Raw genomic sequence first — 15,099 nt, forward strand, 5'->3', positions numbered from 1 at the left:
TTGTTTCTACTGCTTTTATTGTTTCTATTATTTCTGTTATTTCTATTATTTCCATTATTTCTATTTAATTCTATTATTATATTAATCTTATATTAATTCTTTATAGATAATTATAGATAATGTTACAGTGAATATAAAATAATATTAGAAATTACAGATAATAAGAAAATATATAACAATTAAAATTAATAACAGTCGCAGCTCTGGAGCGGGTTAATTTCTAAAATTCAGAATTAGTACGAACTTCTAGAATAGCCGCAGTGAACTGGAAAATTCTTGAGACATAGAACTTTGGATGAAGCCAGATGCCATTTCGTTTTTTATAGCAAGTATACGATCACCGTCGAGCCGTTGCTCGTGCGACCCCATAGAAAAATATCGACGATAGCGAAAAAAAAAGAGAAATTTCGGATTGCGAAGACGTACGGGGCTAGATCGAGCATTACGTTGGTTACACCTGTGAGAAACGGGGCTGACGCCGTGAGACATAGGCGTAGCCCAGCGTCGTCGTCGTCGTCGTCGTCGTCGCCGTCGAAATAAGAGATCGTTGTTTATGGTTCTGAGCAGCAGACAGGCTTCGAAGTATTCCTGCTCGCGCGAGTTTTACGGCCACTAGAGCTCTGACACTAAATTATCGCGGACGCGTATGTACCGGGTGGCCTGTTAAGAAGGACACCCCATTCAATGGTCTTTGTCTCGGGCTTTATCCGCGTTACGACAGGACGACGCGGTTCTACACGCGATAAAAGTCTCGCTTCATTGGGAAAATTCTCCTTCGTTTCTCGTTTATTCGCTGTTTCATAATTGAATGGAAAAACGCGAATTTCAGAGGGGGATGAAATTTACGATTTTCGTCGATTCGTCGATTTGCGACTGGGCCGTTTTCTGTGGCGAGTAAAATAAAATAAATAGTAAATATAGTAAAAGTAGTAAAAATAGTAAATATAGTAAATATAGTAAATATAGTAAAAATAGTAAATATAGTAAAAATAGTAAAAAATCCATAATTACAGAAAATCTGAATTATATAACTAATATAATAATGAACAAATATAGAAAATAGAAAATATATTTCCACATGAGTTTTTCGAATTTCAAAGCATAATTTCAAAACATAACCTATGAATTTAACCTTTGAACTTTATTCATGAGTGCAGCGAGTAGATCGTATGACAGTAATATTTTCACAAATACTGAAAAACAATTCGTGATTATTTCTGTGTTAATTTAACCTGCATCCGTCGTCGACGGATGCGTCGGTGTCCGAATGTCAGCCTCGTCTTAAGCAACACCGTATACGTGAAGCATGCGCTCCCGAGCCCAGGATTCCATGGAACCGCTGATGACGTCGTTCCCGTGCATGACCATGTCAAAATATCCACTTGCGTGCCTTTGAATAATTACCATCGTCGTTATTTTTAACCGAGAAGCTGGCGTACCGCCGCCCAGGACACGTCGCGTTCACGGAAAACGTTTGTAAAGTGTCGCGACGCGAAGCTTTCATTGAATCTTCGGACTCGTTCGAATTGCCGGGACCCCGTAAGAAAGCCTCTTGGCGAAACCAAGAAACCGTTTCTTTATTTTCGGCCTCCAGGATCCACCGAGCAGTTTTACTCAACGACCTCTCCATAATTAGACGGAGATATTTAATTATCGCGGAGCTACTCTTTCGATGGTAAAATTTTACGAGCCATTCGTATTAATTAGAAATAGTTTCTTCGAGCATTTCCCTCGGTCAAAGGACTTCGATAAATTATTTCTTCGAGCTAAGAGTATTTTTACAAATCAATCGTGCCAGTTCGAAATAAATTACGAAAGAATCGTTCTCGACCAGAGAGAGAAATTATCTAATAAGAATCGCAGAATTTCTGTTCCTTACAATCGCCTCGGAAACCGTTCGTCCCGCACGAAAAGCCGCGACACGAGCTCGAACGGAGTAGCTTCGGCCGCGTTTCATCAAATAAATTGCACGGATCGCATGAGATTTGCCGTTTCCTTCGTAAACATACGGGACGATCGATAACATTCTTTTATCTTCATCCCGGAAAGAAAAATCTCTGCCCGGCCGCAGGAGGATTCAAACGCGGCGAACGGAGGACGCGGCAGCGCCACGTTCAAACAGCGAGCGTGCAAATATTGACCGGCGGCGTGATATCCTGCGAAAAGACCGAGGAACTTGCAAAAAGCTTCGGCTGGGTGCTCTCGGATCGGGCGTCGAGATTGCCGTTGCTCGGAACTTTCGGGCTCGGATCGGCGGCAAGTTCGGAAGTCTGCGAAGCGCTTCGACGACCGATAAGTCATTGGAAATTCGAGAACCAGCGGCCGAAATAATTCTCGCCGTTGGCCGATTCGAAACAGAGCGTCGCCCGTCGCCGTTTCCGCGCGAAAGCCGTAGCCGTCGGCCCTTTATCCGGCTCCTCGCCGGAGTTTCCGGGCCCGTTTACGCGAGAAAGTTCGCGCGCCTGGGAAAAGCGACCCACGCGCGACGACCAAATAATTTCGCGAATCCGCCGGCGACCTGGGAAAATAATGGGGAACGCTCGATTCGAAATTCCCGAGCTTAATGCGCGCCCCGGCGGCATAATTGAGAGCGCCGGGCTCCGGCCGCCGATTCGCAGCATCTGTTTCGCAATAACGAAATCTCGGCTGCTGTCTGGCGAACGGAGGCTTCGATTATTCTACGCTCTCTGTTTACGTTCCGCATTATCGGAAGATCTTTCGCCCGTAAATAAAACGATCGAAGGCGATCCATCGCGAGCCGCGAAGGCGATCGATCGCCTTTTAAGACTTCTCTATTGGCTCGGCGAAGAAATCTAAAACGAGATCCGAGAATTCTCGCGGAAAAATCTTGATATCGTTGATATTGTTTCGGGTGCCTCGTTTTCGAACCGTTCTGTCCGAGTTTAGAACGAAATTTAAAGGAATGAGTTTCGCAGTTCCTGCTAAAATCGATCGTTGGATCTTCTAGATCCCGACGGTATCGCGCGAGGATCTCGAAACGCGATTCATCTGTCGCGAAAGTGTACACAGCTGCCGGATTTCAGATACTCGCTAGTGAAAAACAAACGCTCAGGTTATTTTACTGGCACTCGATGCTCCGTTACTTTAAGTTAGACGCGTTCTGGAAGAATAGTTTGGATGAGTTATGAAGGTCTCTCTAGATACATCTGTTGAATTTGATGAGCAGACGTCTATTTATAAGCTGCCGAATGACAGTGCCTCGATAACAGAAAGAAAGACGTTTCTAAAAGATTCCTGTTGCTCGCAACTAAGTTCTAATTTAGTCTAATAATTATCATTAAACTATTTGGATACATATTCTGGATTTCTTAAAAAAGTAGACAAAAATTTACGAACATCCTTACACTGTTTTTGACTAATTAAAATTATGGATAGAAGCAGCACATTTTCATTCAATTTCTGTGTCTAAAAATTGACTCTGAAAACTTCTATTTTGCACGAAAATTCGCAGTCTACTAATTACCGCAAGAATCTGTATTTCCTTATTGCACTTATGATAAAAAAAGGCTGCACGAGATAGAAAATTCTAAAAAATTAGACAAAAATTTGCGAACATCCTTACAGCATTTCCGACTATTAAAAAAATCACAGTAAGCATAACCACGTTATTTATCCAAACATCTGCGTGCAACGAATCGCTCGGAAACCATCTCTTTCGCCCAAAAAACCGCGTTCCAACTTCTCGTCTATATTCCGCTCGGTATCCCACGACATCCAGCATTCTCCTTACAACGAGATGTAACCCAGGAAACTAGGTAACGCGCGGGCGCGCGTCATCGTCGCGAATACTTCGGTCGCGCAACTCGGGGCTACAAAACCGTGCGAAAATATCCGGCGGCCTCGAAACCGGCGTTGATACGCGTCGGGTTTCGAAAAAAAGCAGACGCCGGGAGAAAGCGGGCGAAAGAAAAACAGAAGGCCGAGGAGGGAAAACACAACGGCGGAATTACCGCGCGCTCCGGGAAACCTCGTCCTATTTCCGCGTGCCGCGTTTTTTCTCGGGCACGAAGCGCGAGCTGCGTGGCACTCGGCGCGGTGCCCGGGTCTTTAGGAAACCTAACTCGCTAACGAAACACGCCGATGACGCTTCGGCAGCCACCACCGCACCGGTTCGAATTGCAGCCCGGTTGCAGCAACGTGACCCGTTTGCCGGTCTTTTGAATTCCGAGCGGATCGGCGGCACCGCGTCGACCGTAAAAACACCGGCAGCTTTCACGGGAACGCCGAAAGCAACCGTTCCAGAACGGGGGCAAAAACGTTGTCTCTGATAGGCCGGGGCAGTAGCGGGGGGAACTCGGTTTTGCACCCGACCGTTCCATAGCCGCGACCCGAAGATGGACAAACGAAAACGCTTGCCGCGTATTCGAAAACCGTGTTTTAACGACCTGCCTTTGATACTCCGGCCTTTTTTTTCTCTCTCGCGACGAGTGTCTGGCCGCGAGCGCGCGCGCGCGAGCTGCCGGAATTTCGTCGATTTTTCGGACCGGGTTAGGCTCGTTCTTCCCCCGGCCCCGGAATGCCCCCTTTGAACCGTCCCACCAAGGATGTGTAAATGTCAAAGCGCAGCTCGATTTACGCGGGCATGAATTTCACGGCGGTTTTCACCCCTGAATGGACCGTTCGTCGGACTTCGTTCGAAACTGATTTGTTCGTATTAATTTCTCTTTCCACACCGATTTACTATTTTTACAATTTCTTTTTGCATTCGATTATGCGACACGCGCATTTTCCTCGTTGCCCCATTGAATGATCTTTCGTGTTGTAATCTTTCCTCTTATAATCCATTAAAGTGTTACATTCGTTAATGCAAATTCATTGAATCTGCGCGTTGTTATTCGGAAACTCTTCGACAGAAACGCGGTCGAAACGCTGGTGAAATTAGAAAGCAGCGAGGAACGAGAGATTCGCGGATGTCCGATCGATAATTATTTAACGTTCCGTGAAATCTAGAGGGAGAAGCGCCGAGAATATGCGTTTACAGTTATTTATACAATTTCGCGAAGTGCGTAACGCGGCGATAATGCTGTCACTGGTTACGCGGTGACTAATCGCGTTAGGAGAAAAACCCGATCCCCCCATTGTCGCTAAAATTAGTCACCGGTTACAATATTATAGCGTCTCCTCGGTCTTGGCAACATTACAATTCCGCTTCTGTTCGGGGACTACAAAGACCTTCAATTTTCCCACTTCGGAGCGCTGTTCCTCCAGAACAATTAACGAAAGCTAATCAGCTGATTCGACGCGCGTTAGAAGATGCCGCGGGACACGTGGATCGATCAATTTTTCGATGAAACGTTCGTGAAACTTGCGCGAAATATTTGCATGATTCCTTGAACTTAGGACTCGCTGCGCTTTCTGGAATTTTTCTTAATTATTGTTAGCAAACTTTTGATACTTTTGTGCGACGCTACTTCGAACGATAACGTTAAATGTAATCAGTTACTTTATTATAGCTTTATTAAACGATAAGCTCGTCCGCCAATCGTGTGCTTGCGACGCCGAAGGCATAATTTTTCTACTTGAAATCCAAAGCCTATGTCCGACTATTACTTGGTTGCTCTACTCGCAGTAGTCGCCGAAGATTTTATGCACGCTTTTACGTGATTTATGTCGAGTGTCCACTCTTCTTTGTGAGCTGTTGCAAAATTATCGTTAAACATCGACGCTTGATTATAATTCTGTGCCAACGATGATATTTACACAACGATTTCTAAAGTGTAACGATGTTTCGTCTTCTACTGGATAATAATTAATTGTACTTTTACGCTCGTTACGCGTTATGTAAAATTAATATACCATCGAGAGCTTCAATTTCTTATCAAATTATTCAATTTATTATTCATTGAATTCTCTGGAGCTGCACCTAAGAGCTAGAATATTTTATCCATCGTTTAATTCTTAAGTGCAATTTAGTTCTTAAATACAATTATTCCGTGGATTATTTGATCAGAATATTCTTTAAGTAGCAAAGACGTTTTATATTAATATTTAGTACGACTAGAATTTATTTATTACCAGACGTTTTATTCCTTGCTATATTTATTATTATTATAACAGCAGTAGTATATATAGTAAAGCAGTCGTTTTAAGGGTTGACGCGAGTAGATGTGGACAACAATGAGCAGACATAATCGGACAGAATCTTCCCTCAGGGTGCAGACTCGGCGAACGAATTTACAAATGTATCTTTTCCTAATATTGAACTAAATATTCGATGTAACATACGATCAATAAGGAATCGAATATTATTTGAAATTCATTTAGTATAATGTAACTTACTGTCCTGCATTCGTCGAATTCGAACCAGAAGATTCTCCCGCTCAAATGCCACAGGGACTCGTCCGTCGATCGGAAGCTGCTTCCGGCGAGGGTTTCCTCTTCAGGAGCGGTTCATTGTCGCGATGTCAACTCTCGTTTCTGGCGATTCGCGCCGGCAGATCGCTTTTCCTGCCGTATGCTAATTTTGCTAGTTCAGTCACGTGCTTTCGAAATCCGACTGCATGTGCAACGGGCCGGCGCGCCGCGGCGGTGCATCGCGAGAGTCTCCTCGCATACTGATGCACCGGCTCGAGAAAGTTTCTCCGTCTTCGCGTATCCCTCGATTAACCCTGACTGACGCTGTTTTGGCCTAATTTTCTGACAGCTTTGTCCCATTTCTTTGGCGCATGTTATCGAAAAATTATTCAAGCTCATTTCTTAATTTCGTGCGAATAACTTTATACGGAGAACTGTTGTAATCCTGACAACTTTTTCAAGCTTTTAGATGACAATCTATTCCGCATTTTTTGTTCTATAATTGTCGAAATTTTCAAGACCATCGATTAGGCTTCTCGATGCAGGAACACGTTGTAATACCAACAACATCTCGGCATTCTTGCAAATCAACATAAAGACGTCAATTGTTCATCGTGTTATTTTATGTTTTGATATAATAATACATATTTTAATCGGCGGTGTAAGATTGGGGTTTCGCTCGACGAAGAACGAAACCGGATTTAAATTCGTGTAAATCCCTGTAATCGTAATCGATCCGTTCGATCCCTTTCCGAGCAAATTTAAATCTACTCCTCGGAACGGGTCGTCGAAACTAATGTAATCTCGAAGCTGACTCGGTTACTTAATCTCCGTGGGATCCGTCTCTCGTCCCCGGCTCGTTAATGTCGCCATATTTTATACCTTCTATTTGATTTGTCTATTTATATTCAGTTTAATTGACTTCGCTCTTTTCGCTCGCGTCGCTCCTGCCGTCGTTCGCTCGAGGAGCACCGATTCCAATTACAAGTTGCCGGGTGTAACGGAGAAGTTGCGTTGTTTACGAATCGACTTTCATAATCGCCAATTACAAGTTACCGCTGGAGTCCCCGGCGCATCCTTATCTCAACTCCGCCGCGAACTCGAATAAATTTTACTTTAATATTCGTGATTTAACGCGACCCACCGGAACCTGGCCGTCCGCTGCTTTTCATTAACAATCCACGGCTAAGTTAATCGGGCGCCGGATAATTACCTTACCGCACCGATATTACTGCAACCGGGCTTCGAAGATATTTCCAGTTTCCAACGCCAGGTCGTGTTCCGTTCGAAGAACCTGCCGAGCGCGGAGAATTTAATCGAGACTCCGCGAATTAGGTCGTTTCTGCGTTTCGAATCGTTTCACCGCGAACGAGGGTCGATAATCATTGCACGCAGCCTGTAACTAACGCGATACATTTTTCGTAGGATTATTATTTGTTTATTCTATTTATTTCAGTATATATAATCTGTAAATCTATAATATAGATCTATATATAGATATAGATTTATAGATTTATAGATTTATAGATTTATAGATTTATAGATTTATAGAATTACAGATTTACAGATCTATAGATTTATAGATTTATAAATCCATAGATTTTTCTTAATATCCTATTTTCGTTAAACAAAAATCATGCTATCCAGTGCTCTAGAAGCACAGTGTCACACAGAGGTTTTCATTGTGATAGAATGCCGTAGGGCTGCCTGTACTCGAACAAACCACGAAAAAACTGAAACGAGCACGGCCTAATTAGAGTAACTTGCACGCTTATCGGAGAGTCTGGAACGCTTAACCGATCACCACCGCAACAAACGACAGCTGCACCATAAATCGTTATCCGAACCGTCCCGTTTTCTATTTGCCCTGGAAATTTGATTCGTCTCGCGATCAAATGATATCTTCCTCGCGGTACGGAGCGGAAAGGGCGCGGATTCTATCAGCGAAAATCGTATCCACCTGTGCCCCGTGGTCATTATCGCGTCTCTCTTCTCTCTCCTTTCTCGATCTCTCTCCCTCTCCCTCCGCTCCGTTTTTCACCGAGGTCAGGGGAGCCGGCGAACGAAGGAGAGAATATTAAAAACTTTTTCCATAAAGCGTCTTCACGGGCCGAGCACTGTTAGGCCGAGCATGAAAGCCGGTTTCTTGCAGTTCCGAGAGCGTATCCAGCAGTTTTTCCGAATTAGTTCGGACGGTTCTCCGCGTTTCGTTCTTTCATCTCCGCGGTTCTCTTCTCCCTTCCCTCCCCCCCTCGTCGCCTCTTCTTCCTCGTTTTTTCGCAGCCTGTACATTTTTCAGGGGAGAACGAACGCTGCGGGGCCCAGCCGCGCGCCGTCGGAAATGGAGAAATGAAAGCGCCGCGCCCCGCCGCGCCTCGCCGCGAGATTTAATTGTAGTTTTCGAGCGGCCGGGATGCACCTCCGTGATTAGTTCGCAACTTTGCTAAACGATCGCGGTGCCGGATCGCGTTTCGAGAGAGGGACCGCAGGCGGCCGGAGATATTATAAAAATCGACGGGAACGCGGCCGAGCGATTCCACGCTCTCGCGGAACGTGTCTTCTTCTTTCTTCTTTCGTGTTTTTTTGTTTCAAGCGAGCACGCGTCTCTCTTTCGTTCGGCTCGAAACATTTATATCGTTTTGCAAATTGCGTAATTTGCTTGGATAGGAAAGATGGTGTAGACGAAGGAATGTTTCGCGAAACAATGGAAAGACGTCATTCGATAATATTTTTAGATTAGTTTCCCGAGGCCCGAGCCTTTGTTTCTTCTCGTGTGCCGCCCGCCGAAACCAATTGTTTGTTTCTTTTCCATCCGTGCACGGCAAATGTGTAGCCATTTTAAATTCTGTGCGTCGGGTCTAAAAGTGCGGACGACGGTCGATAATATCTCGGAACATCTTCCGCGCCGGAGAGAAACACTTTCGATTCAATGTTTCCTTCGCGCGGACGGTGTCTTGTTTCACGTTTTTCTGCCCATTGTTTCGGACATTTTACGAAAGTCCCGACGTTGGCCGAGCCCGCCAGCCGAATATTCACTTTCGGGTGAATATATTTTCAGTGCGCTAGAAGCTCCGACGACTGAATCATCGGTTATCTAAAACGATCCGCGTGGAGTACGATTTATTTTATAAATATCGATAACGACGAAATGGAGCACTGCAATTATGTAACCATTTTGTTATCCATCGTACGAGTGATCATAAATCGTGCGAATTTCTCTACAACTTGATACCATAGTATGCAGGCTGTCCTAAAATTATGGTACTTCCAGGAAATGTTCCTGAGATCGTTTCAAGCAAATTTTTCCTTTACAGAAATTTTCTCCGAGGCTTCGTTTACGAGTTATTAACGAAAAACACTGGTCAATGACCGGCGAGTCGATGCCCCGCCCTCGCGGCCACTGCTACTGCGTCAGACGGTCAGCGCGACGCGGCACTGACCGCGAGGGCGGGGCGCCGGCCGAGCTCGCCTCTCATTAGTCAGCCTTTTTTCGTTAATATCTCGTAAACGAAGCCGCGGAGAAAATTTTCGTAAAGGAAAAAGTTACTTCAAACGACCCGAGGAACATTTCTCGGAAGTATCATCATTTTGGAAAATGCAAATCCAATGTATATTGTTTTATAACAATGACAAGATTGAATGCATTTAATCTCCCTACGATTTGTATCATAATATTTCCTCGAACGAAGACGTTCGTGTAAAAATTCCCGACAAAAACCAATCCGGTAACGTAGAAATTGCTTTAGAACACGATGCTGCAATATTAACAACGATATATTAAAATTAACCTTAACAAAGAAACCTGGAAACACAATAGCTAACCACTCAGGGCTTATAATATCAATCTCTCGAACGTACTCCCTTTGCCGTCCTTCCTGCTTCGTCCCCTTTCGCGTCTCTGCATGATGGCCGGCTGTCCATCTCTTCGTTGGAAAATGGCCCCCGTGTCTCCCCCGAACACTCGACCGACCAGTGGACTATAATTCTGGCCCGGGGCGAGCACGCGACTCCTGATTCACTGCATCGGAGGCGAGTTGCGTCGGTCGTCCGGGCTCATTCCCGCGGAGAGTCCATTAAACGATCCGGCCGGCGGGGTCGCCAACGAATAAGGCCCGGCGCACGGCGCACCTGGTGGACGTCATCGCGCCGCTAATTCCGAGAACGCAGAGAACGCGGTCTCGTCTAATGGATCGCCGATCCCGGCCAACGTGCAACCCATTCATTCTCACCAACGTCGGAACAGTGCTGCTTTGTGCCGCCCGCGTCCTTGCTCTACATCCACGTGCACCGACACTGTGCAACCTGTGCAACCTTCTCGATGATTTTAACCACAATGTTGACGGCTCGATAAGTTCGAGCGAGCTCGGTAAAGCGAGCTCTCTGGATTCTATAGTTTCTGGAGAGCTATTTTCAGCGCGGCTGATCCTAGTCGAAATTTCTGGTGATGTGTCTTCTAGGGATCCTGATTTCGAAGATCCTGAGTTAGAGGATCCTGGATTAGAGGATCCTGGATTAGAGGATCCTGAGTTAGAGGATCCTGATTTAGAAGATCCTGATTTAGAGGACCCTGAGTTAGAGGATCCTGGTTTAGAGGATCCTAGTTTCGAGAACCCTGAATTCGAGGACCCTGATTTCGATGATCCTGGTTTAGAGGATCCTGGTTTAGAGGATCCTGGTTTTGAAGATCCTAGTTTCGAAGATCCTGGTTTTGAAGATCCTGGTTTCGAGGACCCTGGTTTCGAGAATCCTGATTTCTAGGATCCTGTTTTTGAATATCCTAGTTTCGAAGATCCTGGTTGATTTAAAGATCCTAGTTCCGACGATCCCAGTTTCCAAGATGAATCAGATCGCAGCTCCCGTCTCTCGCAATCGGCCCGTTAAGAGTCGCCTAATCGTTTCACAAAGGTGCGAGCTCCGCAAGTAAGTTGTTTAACCTCGCCGGCGGCTTACACCGAACTTGTCAGACCGCCCGATTTTTTTCAGCCGGAGTTGCCCGACCCGTTCCTTCGCAGATTACGTAAGTTCTTTTCCGCGGAGCAATCCTCTTAGAAAGATTTCGAGAGCCGGATGAGCGAGGCTCTCGAGCCCCGTTGAACTTTCGGCCGGGAGATATTTTTATAACGCGAGTTTAATCCTCCGGGAGCATGTGATCGATGCCAGGGCGCCGCGTGCACTTGCATCACCGTCGAGGGATCGATGTATCATCCGCGATCGCGCGCGTTCCACAGAGCGAGGAGCGTTCGAAAGCTCGAGTCGATCAGTCTCGAGCGAGCGATCCGTTTCCGAGCGTCTTTTGAACGTTGACGGCTTGTTTTAGCAGGTCGTCCGCGCCGCTACGTCGTCATAATATTATGCCGGATCGTTGGGATCCTCCGGAAACGCGCTGCCGACAGGCTCCGTTGGTATGGTCCGGTTAAATCGACTTAACGACCGCGGGCCCGGTAATCGACCCGTTGAACGTCGATCGCGTATCGTACTCTCTTCGAAGCAAACTATTAGCTCCGACATTTAGATCTCTCGGAGACGAATCCTAGCCGATCGTCCTCGTCGCCTTCCACCACGTGCTCCGAGCGTCCAGAGATTAATCTACGAAGTTCTATTTCGGATCGCGATGCCGAACCTTCGCGCTGAAATTAATGAGTTCAAGGCGAAACGCGAAGTCCACGGACTGTCCTTACAATTAGTCAGTTGCCATTATTACCGCCTTGCAGCTCTTGCCAGAATTCGATGACAAATCGTCTGGACTCGCAAAGGAATCAGGTTGATGCCACTGTGACGCGTTTCGAGCGGTAAGATCGATCGAAGGAGTCTCGTCGACGGAGTCTTAATTTCTGATCGCTGGTGAGAAGTTGCGAGCTCGAGGCGCTCGATTCGCGGTTAAATACGAGTCTTGGGAAATAATCGAGCACTCGGAATGTCTTTCAGCTGGATTCCATCGTCTTCTAGCTAGGCTCTTTCAGCGGTCTCGTGGAAGATCGATGGGAGATCGTTGCGACTTGGCAAGAAAGCGCCGCCACCTTCGCGACACCTTGGAACTCGACGAGACCGGTCCAGCGATTCGCCTAAAAGCTCGAATCCTCGACGATTGCACCAATCGGTACAAACTAAGATACGAATCTCGCAGACTGAAGCTATCTCACGAAGCACCGATGCTATTTCTAGCCACTTTTCATCGTTACTCTTTCTCCTGCATAAAAATTGAATGTCGAGTCCCTTTAACCCTTCGGGCACCTTTGACGAGCGAGACTCGTGACGCGCCTGTTTCGCCTAAGTTACAAACGACGAGCCCAATTCGTCACTCAGACTTCTAATTACTGTGCATATTATTTCGCTGTATTATACCGAATTCTCGCGAAAAATCTGTCACCTTTTTACACTATTCCGCGCAGCACCACGTTGCATCATCGGTCTCCGTGCACCTCCGCTCTTCCAAGAACACTTTCACCGCCCGAAAGTCGCGTTTGCACCGGGAATATTCGAAGCCACGAGTCTCGCAGAACCGTCGAACACCCGCGTACGTCTTCTAGGAAGGTCTTGTCACTGTTCTTCGACGTCGTAGCGGAACTGGAACGTCGCTGATCCTCGGCTCGCGAGTCGAGATCACTGAACCGACCGGATCCGTTGGAACCAACCGAAGCCTTCAAACGACCGCTCTAGATCTGCCAAGAGCGGGTCGCAAGAGCGAATCGCGTCGCACTGGATCACAGATCGATCGACCGGAGCCTCTCTCGATCAGCTCTGGGCGAAGCCGGTGCCGTTGTCGGACGGCAGCAGGCTGGAGTTCCGGCGTCCGGCGGTCGCGGGGTGCTCGCTTCCGGTGAAAGAGCGTGGCATGCCGGTCGTTTTGAGTCGCCGAGGAAAACTAGCGCGCGGGTGGCTCGATCGGAGCCTGGCAGCCCTCTCCTTTCGAGCCGGCGGCTCTTCTTTCTCGCTCGCGCGCGCGACTATTTAAATCTTTTGTAGTGGCTGGGCGGCGTGGCGCGGCGTGGCGCGGCGTGGCGCGGCCAGCTTCGAGGAAGATTCTTTCGTCACGTGTGTGGACAGAAATGTTGTTAGGTGCCTGGGATTCCTGGCGCGGCCCGCCGCGGGAGTCTTCGAGGCTAAGGGATGGTTGCTTGGTGGTTCCCTCGGCTCCCGGTCTAATCGGGGACGCGGCCCTGTTCTGTCTCAATCGAGCCGGCGCGCGTGTTCATTGCGGCTCCTGCTGCGCTCACCCGGCATTCCGAAAAATTCTACGTATACACGTGTCGGCACTCCGCGGCATCGGCCGCGATCCTTGAGTAATTGCCGTTTATTGATGCTAGTGCCCGTTACGAGAGGTATTAATACCGCGGCGGGAATATTGAGAGCAGTAATGAGTGAATCGATATTGTTTGTTTGATATGGCCGCCTGGGCCCGATTTACTATTTCGTCGGCTATTTTCGTTGCCACGGCTGGGACGATCCGAGTCCCCGTCGCTCTTCCGTCGCGGATCGAGATTCAGCCGCGACTCCGGGCCTTCGCGATCGATGATCACCGATCTCTGAACATTCTGATACCCGGAACGTCTGTCCCGCAGGCGATATTTTCTTTGAGACGCGAACCGCTTCGGTGCAGATTTATTCGGAGAAATGCTTCTTGCGCTTGGAACGGATTCAATTTGCTGGGGCGCGGAATTGTATACAAAGGCGGTGGATTTGTAGTCCATGGTTCGTTATGATATAGCGATATGATATGCGTGGCACCGTTGTTCGATCTGCTTTTTATTGGTCGAGTTATCGAAGATCGAGGAATCTTTGTGGCGGTTGATCAGTTGAAGAAATGTTTAAACAACGCGACTTGATTTTCGTCTTGGTTCGTCAATATTTTGTTAAATGTATATAGCAAGACAGAATTTTTTGTTATCATATAGGAATAGGGATTTCTCATTATTGTGTGGGGACAAGAATTTCTTGTTATTATATAGGAACAAGAATTTCTCATTTGTACATAAAGATAAGAATTTCTCATTATCATACAGAAATAAGAATTTCTAATTTGTACATAAAGATAAGAATTTCTCATTATTATACAAAAACAAGGATTTCTCATTCGTATAATAAAGATAAGAATTTCTGATTATATATATCATCCAAAAACAATAAACTCCTCGACATTATATAGAAATACAAATGTTAATTCGTGTAAAAATATCTGCTATTTAACAATAAAATCTGATCGCCGTACCGCGATTCTAAATAAACGTTTCTACAAGAAAAAAACGATTTATCGTACAAACGGTACGTTATTAATTATCGTTCAAAGCAAAAAAACTCAAATTCCGAAATGAGCCGCGCGCTCAGGGTTCTGGGAAATGTTGTCGCGCGTGTCCCTGATTTACGTTGACATCTGCGCGCTGTTGATGCCGTGCTATTTATCAGGCCGTTGTCAAGCATTTTAAAAACGACTGAAAATAATCCGTGACGCACGGGGCGTCTGGTTTTCGCGGGACGCTGAGAAAACAGAACCCCTCGAAATTGCGCGCGGCCGATACAGGTGTAGATACGATCGGAGCGGTGTTCGAGTTGCCCGGGGAAAAAAAGGCCGAGCCGTGCACTCGTACACTTTAAATAGACCGGGATCTGCATAGCTTAATGGATTTATAAATTGGACGGACGAGAGCGCGGTTTTTACTTGACAGAATTGCTCTGCGCGGCTATCGCGCTCTTCGGTCTCTCGTTCGTTCCAAACGTAATTCTCGGTTCTTTTCGGGTAAATTGTTTGAAAAAAAAAGAAGAGAAGACACCGATCGGACCGTGTAATCT

At 46.5% G+C, this 15,099-nt stretch overlaps 2 protein-coding genes across 9 annotated transcripts in view; one reads left to right on the top strand and one right to left on the bottom strand.

Annotated features, from left to right (window-relative positions):
- Ror (tyrosine-protein kinase transmembrane receptor Ror) overlaps positions 1-15,099 on the top strand; it is a 304,300-nt gene that overhangs the window by 81,300 nt on the left and 207,901 nt on the right. The window lies entirely within an intron of this gene.
- LOC117224361 (uncharacterized) overlaps positions 1-15,099 on the bottom strand; it is a 55,422-nt gene that overhangs the window by 11,684 nt on the left and 28,639 nt on the right. The window contains exon 1 of one of the 4 annotated variants that reach the window (XM_033477229.2): positions 10,174-13,255. The exons of 2 other annotated variants lie outside the window; for them this stretch is intronic. In XM_033477229.2, coding sequence (XP_033333120.2) covers positions 10,174-10,219 — 46 coding nt within the window. In that variant the 5' untranslated portion in view covers positions 10,220-13,255. Of the gene's footprint in view, positions 1-6,300; positions 6,873-10,173; positions 13,256-15,099 lie in introns of those variants that run through there. One more of the 4 variants, XM_033477230.2, reaches the window with a different exon arrangement.

Source organism: Megalopta genalis, chromosome 13, assembly GCF_051020955.1.
Source record: "Megalopta genalis isolate 19385.01 chromosome 13, iyMegGena1_principal, whole genome shotgun sequence".
In the NCBI taxonomy this organism is placed as follows: domain Eukaryota; kingdom Metazoa; phylum Arthropoda; class Insecta; order Hymenoptera; family Halictidae; genus Megalopta; species Megalopta genalis.